The 8,534-nt window shown below is 42.7% G+C and overlaps 1 protein-coding gene across 1 annotated transcript; it reads right to left on the bottom strand.

Annotated features, from left to right (window-relative positions):
* Nucleotides 1-1,983: 1,983 nt before the first annotated feature.
* LOC117413587 (schlafen-like protein 1) lies at nt 1,984-8,039 on the bottom strand. Its single transcript, XM_059000417.1, has 4 exons — nt 6,605-8,039; nt 5,386-5,602; nt 3,886-4,292; nt 1,984-3,280 (listed from the first exon to the last, which is right to left on the bottom strand). Exons 1-4 carry the CDS (start codon nt 7,433-7,435, stop codon nt 3,047-3,049), a joined length of 1,689 nt encoding a protein of 562 aa, XP_058856400.1. The 5' UTR covers nt 7,436-8,039; the 3' UTR covers nt 1,984-3,046.
* Between the last annotated feature and the right edge of the window lie 495 nt (nt 8,040-8,534).

An 8,534-nucleotide genomic window follows, 5' to 3' on the forward strand; every position in this document is an offset into this window, starting at 1 on the left:
ATATAGATTGAAGTGCCTCTGATTAATATCCCTTTAACTTGTGCCTATGATGAGTCCCAGTGTCTTCCAGTGCCTGTGATGAAAAACCTTAGCATGCCAGAAACAGCACAGTTTGTGATCAAGAAAGAATTAGCTCTGAGGCACAATACAAGAACACAGTCTTTATAGTCATGTGGGGTCCTGTATTAATCTTGTTGGTTAGTGTAATCGCATGAGGATTTCAGTGATACCAAAGCATTCATATGCAGTGGTTGACAGCGATGGAGATTCTGTTTTTGTTCATGTCTATAAGTATATACCTTTTAAATGTATCATTTATTGCATATGAGAATTCAATCACTGTGCATCCTGTGCATAAATCCAACCCTTTTTATGTTTAATAGCAGTAGTTCAGTCTTCATTTTTGTGATTTCTAATGAGTTCATATTCTCTTACTATTTGAAGCCGTTTGCCGTCATATTCACTTTTATAAAACACTATTATTATTATTTCTTAGCAGACACCCTTATCCAGGGCAACTTACAATTGTTACAAGATATCACATTATTTTTACATACAATTACCCATTTATACAGTTGGCTTTTTACTGGAGCAATCTAGGTAAAGTATCTTGCTCAAGGGTACAGCAGCAGTGTCCCCCACCTGGGATTGAACCCACGACCCTCCGGTCAAGTGTCCAGAGACCTAACCGCTATTCCACACTGCTGCCTAGTTAACACTATTAGTTAACAGTCTCATGAAAATCAACAACAGACCAAATCAACTTGAAGAACTGGAGATTTATAAGAGGGACATCATTTACAATTTATTTCCTTGTTTGACAGACTCTTTTGGGACCTAGAATGCTATGGTGTATGATTCTACTGGTTTTATTAAACTAGAGAAGTGTTTCTCAAACATGAATTTTAAAGAGCCACATCTGCGGCCCTGAAACATGACATGGGGCCGTGGCAGGTGGAAGTCTGTTTTGAAAATGTCTTTTCAGCCCACACAGCGCTCTATATATTTTGACATTACATACTCAATGCATCATTTAAGAACAAATAAAACACTGCACAGCTGTGGACATGACGCTGTTAGTAATACATGTTAAAACAAAATAAAATGTTTACAATTACCTTTACTGATGACTCATGTGAACTTGCATGCCTCTAACCAGGGCCATAAAGTCTGCTTCCATATCTGTTATAACACATCTCAGTTCAGCTTCCAGAGGAACTCTGGTAACAAATGTATCCATTATGAAACACTACTTAAAAAGCATCAGTAGGCCTTATCAAAATATACTGCTGAGAAATTAGCTGAGTCGGTGTGTATTTGAATTTTTTGTGCCTCCTGCTGGGAGAGTCCAAATAGAAGTCCTAAAAGGGGGGTTTCGAGGAAGCCTCGCTTCCAGTTAAACAAAAAACATCTATGTATGATAGAATCACCCCTGTATCTTACCAGTTACCAAGTGATCCAAAAACAAAAACCAGGCATTGTTTTTTTTAACTGACTGAAAAGGATGTTCAGTCTCATAAGTAGCTCGATAGGTGAAAGTATATGCGGGTCACAAAACAAACAATACCATGCCTTAGAGAACCCCTGAACTACAGAGTTTTGACTCAATAGACTCTTCTAGGAGAGCATTACTTGGTTATGTTCTTGTATAAAATAAAATTTACACAGGCAATGTTTATAGGCAGATGCGAAAGCAAAGGCAAAAATGATTTCAAAGGTTTTAAATTAGCCAGAAACTACAGCAGAGTCTCGCTAGTCTGAATCCGCTGGGATCAGAATCAGTTCAGAATAGTGATTAGTTGGGAGTGCTGCTCGTCACCCGTACCATAATTAAAATGCTCCATGGCCTTCAAATGAAACAGATATGCTGGAAGTGTTTCATGCACTTATCTCTGGATTATGATCTTGAGGTTTGGTTTCTACAGCTGCAATCAGCCTGTGTTCTATTATGACAGCGACATTAGGGGTCGCACTGATGAGTCAACTGGAAAAGTGAACTCAGAATCTGGTAGTCCATTAATCACACACTTCATTTTCAAAGCAGCAGCAGTAACAGTTTTTTTTTTTAGTGTGCCCAATTATTTTAGCCTCAACTTTCTCCCCAATTTAGAACGTCCAATCATTTTTTCCCCTCACCACAGCAATTCCCCACACAGCTCAGGAGATCTGGAAGTTCAATGGGCGTCCTCCGATTCCACGAACGAGCCAGCTTCCTCTTCTACACCCAGGAACTCGACAGCGGATGTCAGCGAGCTACCGCCCTCTGGAGGACATAGGCCAGCCCTGCAGGTTCTGCCTGAGCTCACTGGGCATCTGGCCAGTAGGGTGCACTGTAGCGCGATGAGGAGAAACAGTCCCTGACAATGTGACGGCCTCTACCGAAATCCCCAGCGAAGACCGGAGACTTTGCACAGCCAGGACGTGAACCTGCGCTCCCCTGACAATATGACTCACCCTGCACATCATGCAGCTGTGCTGTGACCAGGTGAGCCACTTGGAACCCAGCACAGTAAAGATTTTGTGTGTTAAAGTGTGTACTAGTAGAGTGTTACACAACAGTACACAGCACCAGACATTAAGTAGTCAATCCCTAGTTCAGTTTATGGGTCACTTTGCACTAGCAGTGATCAGATTAGCAAATCTACTGTAATCAAGACATTACTTTAACTGGTCCTTCCTGCACTAAGTTGTTTGTTGCTAATGTTATAGAATTGTTGGTATATTCCTCCTTTGAGTCCCATGAAATATACATGTATTTTATTTCACATCAGAGTTGAAAGTGCAGACTGCTATTTAAGAAATGTCACTTCCATTGCCAGGGACATGCTGCAGAGTTTCTGTTGTACTACGATCGATTTACACTGTGGATATTAGCTTTCAATTGCTTTATGGATCTCAACTTTGTATGACTTCTAAGTAACCATACATTGAAACAAACATACAGGGGGCATATAAAACAAGATAAATATATATATGAACCATTTATATAAAATGTATAGTTTCTATGTCATACATTTGAAATCTGTATAGGTTTCCCCAGCCCAGGCTACATGACCTTGCAGATCTTTGATGATGTGACTGTGGGCTGTTCCATGTGTGATGCTTCTTCTCTGGTCTCCCCCTGGCTGTGTTTCTGGCTCCACTCCTCTCCAGTCTTCTCTCCACACTGCAGCTCAGCGAGGACTCTCTTCTGCTCTTTGAGTTCGTCTTGCAGTGCCCTCTCCTCCTGCAGCAGACAGTTGAGGTGATTCTGCAGCCTCACCACCTCACTGCTCCACTTCTGAGAGCAAAGAACAGGGCGAGTCAGTGACACCAGGAACGCAGAGTGCAGGGTCACGGTCATGGAAGAGAAGGGGGCGATAGTCTTCATTAAAGGGAGTAATTCCCTTTAACATGTTTGAAGTTAGTATGAATTCAATGGAATAAAACCACATTAAATATGTGTTAATTACACAACACAAGACCAAGTGCTCCCTCTGTTGCCCTTGCCTACACAATTATTGAGCACCAATCAACCTGACAGTGTGGTTTAATATAACCTGTCAAATACAGCAGATTTGTTACATTTAAAAATGTATTTTTATTAGTATTCCAATGATGATATTGACCGTTTGCATTTTGTTAATGGTTATTTATTATTGCAGCTAGTCATGTAGTTTTCCCCTGATACTACTATCAGGAGAAACATAATGTTGACGACAATATAACAATATCAGAGGTTTAGCTTTTCATGCGGCAGGTTTGGAACAAGAAAAAAAAAAACACTGTTTTGAATCTGTGGCACAAAAAAGAAAAAATAACTCCCACCCCAACAGGTAAGAAATGTATCTCTGTTTTAGGTGGGGACCCCAAGTGTGTGAATGTTTTCTCTGGTTGTATAATCACCTGGCGGCACCACTCCTGTATGTCACTCGCTTTGAGGGGCCCCTGCAGGCTGCCGTCCCGTCGCATGTACACCTCGCCATGGTCTGTCTCGTAGAGCACGGGCTCTCTCTGTGGGACCGGGGGGTGCACGCTGAGCCGCACCACCTTCAGGAAGAGGCCGGTGGAGTCTCCCTTCAGCACGGGCAAGAAGCTGAGGGAGTAGGCCTCAGGGAACACCTGCGGGCGGAAGCCCTTGAGAGCAGAGTCCACCAGCAGCCTGGTCCGGTCCTCGTCACGGTAACCACACTCCACCCCGCGCACCACCCCGTCGTTGTCCACTCCCACCAGCAGGCTGCCCCCCTCCCCGTTCAGGAAGGCACAGGCATACTTCCGCAGGTGGTGATGGAACCCCATCCTCAGGTACTCCCCTACCAGAAAGACAGTGTCAGTCACAGCACTATAAAAGAAACAAGTCCATTTTTATCTTACCTTTCCTATTGTACAATCAAAACTGCACTTTCTTTTTGTCCTTTTTTTTTACTCTTAAATGTTCTATTTCTTTTTGTTGTTTAATTGTTCTAGCTTTTTTTTCTCTGACTTTTTCAAATTTGACAATTATCAAATTCTGTATTGGACTGTTTTTAATTTAATGGTTTAATTGTTCTTTCTTTTTTGTGTGTGTGAACTGCTTTGAGATTCTTGTGATGACCCTATAAAAATGTGAATTGTTGTTGGAGATTCCCACTGATGAATCCTCAGCCTGGTCTCCGTTGCGAGACAGCAGGCTGACCAGCAGGAGGCGCTGTGCCATGATGAGGTGAACTATACCTAGGGCTTCTAGTTTTATTTTTAATCATGTCATGTCCCTTTAAACATATTTTGAGCCATTCGCTTTCTTAATCAAACACTAATTACCAAAGGAAGTTGTTTCTTTTTACCCTCATATCTTGATTGAGTTAACAAACAACGTGCATTGATATCTCATCTGATTCTATTTGAACCTGCATTTCGTTCTGGCTCTAATCGCCGAATTCAGCGTATTAATTTCCACTGCGTTAGTTTCTAGTATTGCATCGCTAATTTAAACAATCTGGTATTCAGTTAAGGCTTAACTATTAATTAAGGTTTAAAGAGAGGGAGAGAGATGGAAAATAAAACCAAAAACTAGAAGCCCTAACTATACTCAGTTCACTCCTCACAAAGGTTCCCATTCATTCACAGCACAACATGCCAATGGATTACTGCTTGTGCAAAGTCCCACTAAGACTTGTGACTTTATATTAAAATACGAAGAAGGAAAAACATTTAGTTATAACAGCTATAACTAGAGGATGCATCTTGGGTATTGTTCTTTCCTCATACATTCGACACCCATTTAGTTGCCCATCATATCTTATGTGCAGGGTCTTTCAAACAGGGCGTCTTGTGTCATTTCAAACCAGAACCACGCATAAGGCATTATGGGCAACTCCAAAGAGGTCTATTAGATCAACAGAAATATCCCAGTAATGGCTAGTGTACCTCCCCCGCGCTTGAACTCCATATTGCGAGTCTCGCTGCCCACATGTGCCCCGTAGAACAGCTTCTCGCTCCCCAAAATCTCCTGCCTGCTGATGGAACTGTCGGATTGGGTGCCCATGACTCCTTTGCCCCCCAAAGGGGACTCCTGGGTGTCGCTTCCACTCCCCAGCACTAGTTTCTTCTGGGGTAGGCAAGGGATGGACGGACGCTGCAGGGACTAAAACAGAACCCTCTGTATTTGTATTTTGGATACCTTTATAATACAAGACTGTCAGCATGACGAAAAAGGTTGATGACCACGACAGCCACTGTTTGTTCAGAACAGTATAGAATAAGAAATGGCAAGGAATAGTTTAATGAGGTCAGCGAATGTTAGTGTCCTGGTTAATTCTATTTTATAAGTATCAATAGGGGGTTTATTCACTGCCAGGTCGATTAGGTTAGTGTGAGCTTTGAAACTTCCCGGCTGTACGTCAATGTATCGAGAGTTCATTGCCAGGATGAGCTGAGCTATACTGGATACCTCATTCTGTATTGTGGAAGTAATGATGCATCTGATCAAGTTTTTAAGCCCAGCAGACATATAGGATTTAGTGTTCCAATCCTGCGACTCTTTCCACAGAGGATCGCGCACAGCCATTGTGCGGCTTTGTTAGGATTTTGAACATGTTTGTTTGTAAAGTATTGCTGAGCTACCTTTGCTGGAAACCTAGCAATAACTCATTGTACTGAAATTGAGAAATTGAAGAAGTTATAAATAAATAAGCCTCGTGCAACCCCCCCTGCCTCTCTGTGATTCAATATGAGGATCCTAAATTACTATTTGGAAAGCACTGAATTTATATCCTTCTACAGTGAAATATAGCATATGATAATTTATTGTCAGCATGAGCTAAACCATGAGTTTTCAAAGTTTGAAATGGTCTGTATTTCCATTTGTTTAGGGTCCCCATTCAAAAAGTGGGCATCCTTATTTGCAAAACCTGCCTCTATTTGTGACACTCTACATGGCAAACACAAGAACTGCCTTGTTTTTGCATTAACTTCTATCATACAATCCTGACCTCCTGCTGATGTTTCAGATTGCATTTGGCTACAGTTTTCTAAACTCAGTTGTATACCAATGTGATTATGAGGACTCTGTGAATGTGCACGCACTGGTTTTGTTAATGTGTCACAGTTAGAGTGCTTGGTGTACTGATGGCACAGCCACTCCTACCTCGGAGTCTGTCTTTTGTCTGCGGACAGTCAGGCTCTTCCCAGACGCTGCCAAGTCCTTCAGGACGCCCTGCTTGGCCCTGTGTGACGCGCTCTCCAGGCTCTGCAGTATGGTCTGAGAATCCTGCTCCGTCTGCAGGTGGATGATGGCGAGGAAGCGGTTCTGCCGCTTCACCACCTCGATGTCCTGCCTGGAGAGGCTCACGTCCAGCTCTGACAGCACCTCTCTCAGCATGCAGGCCAGTGCAGAGCGGGGCAAATCCTGGTTCAGGTTGGAAATAAACAGGGACAGTGGGGAGCCAACCACACAACTAGGAGGGCCAGCCTCATTCCTGTGGAGGTCAGCTTCACTGTTTAGGAGGCTTGGCAACTCAGCCTGAGGGCTAAGGGGGGAAGCCCCGGCGCCAGGAGTCACTGATTCTGAGATAGGGGGCACAGATTCTGGGTTAGGAGCCCCCTGTGAATTTGGGGGGGCCACATCAGGACTAGGTGGGACAGCATCAGGGGTAGGAGACTCAGCCTCATTGAAAGAGGGGGCTGATTTTGGACCAGGGGACTGTCTAGGGAGCATAGTCGCAGGGCTAGGAGGGACAGCCTCAGGGCTCAAGGGCTTACTTCCACGAGGGTCTTTTTTCCTAGAAGCAGAAGGGTCATTGATAAGGGCAACAAGCTCAGTGAAAGAGGGACTGGGCGCGCTGCTGATTATACCAGACGCACTACTGCAAACGCTGCGTCTGTTCTTGCTAGGGTCAGGAATCTTACTAGTGGAGACACTGTGCCTCCGGCTGGGAATAATAGCCTTCCTACTGTATGTACTGGGCTTCTTGTTCATGAGAGGTTCAGGATCAATGAGTTGGCAGAAAGCTTGGCAGGGAAGTTCTGTGATCCTTCTCAAGCATATCCTGTGTTATGCCCACAAAACTGTAATAAAAAAAACATCAAAAGATAATTATCTCTTTGCTTTCTGTCCTTATTTAAAGATGTATTTTATACGTTCACAACTGAGACGCATGCCTTTTGTGCCCTGACTGTCATTATATTAGCACGAAACATCCCTTGTTTAATAACCCAAATAGCCATTTGTAAACTCCAACAGAAATCCTCGCTCTGGAACTTTTTGACAGAGTGCCCAGTGAGTGTCAGATCGAGTTTACGAATGCACCCAGTTATACAAAGCAATGATGTCACTGCATTGTAATGATGTCACTTCATAGCACAGTGTAGGAACACAGGGATACATTGTGCGTTGCCCATGCAGAGCTCTCATTTACAGGCATACACAGCTGGGAAACCCATTCAGCCAAATAACTGCTAATATGTTTCCTGCTAAGAAGCAGACTGTTTCACAGCTCCCTCGGATCACAATCCTGCAGAAACAATCTTACCTTGCCCTTTCAGCGATGAGACGATATCGATCTTCCCTTAAACCCTATAATTGTTTTACAGGGGAAGCTGTTCTTAAAAAGACATCTTGTTCCTATCAGTGACAGACCAAAAGGGATCGCCCCGATACACACATTTCAGGGTTGTTTTAGATGCAGATGAGTCCTGTTGCATGCAAGCTACAGAATCATGTGCTTTTAAAAACCCCTAGCAACCATTATGACATCAGTGTGATGTAAAACGTTTCTTAATGACTTTATGTTAAAGAGCAAGTAGATATAAATACATTACTTTTTACTTTTTATGATATTTGCAATCTAAATAGTTCTGTTGATTAAATATTGAATTTGATTTGGAAAATGCTTCAAAACTTTATAGCTGCAGAAACTTTTACTGAAGGAGTAGCGACAATTTCACCCTCCAGGTTAAAATGACTAAGCAAGTGAACTAATTGAAAGCATGGCTTACAAATATTTATTTAAGTGTAGTACTAGATGTTTTAAAATAAAGTTTTTTTTTTGTTTTTTTTTCCCCAAAACTAGACAAAA

Source organism: Acipenser ruthenus, chromosome 25 (genome assembly GCF_902713425.1).
Source record: "Acipenser ruthenus chromosome 25, fAciRut3.2 maternal haplotype, whole genome shotgun sequence".
NCBI classification, from domain to species: Eukaryota; Metazoa; Chordata; class Actinopteri; order Acipenseriformes; family Acipenseridae; genus Acipenser; species Acipenser ruthenus.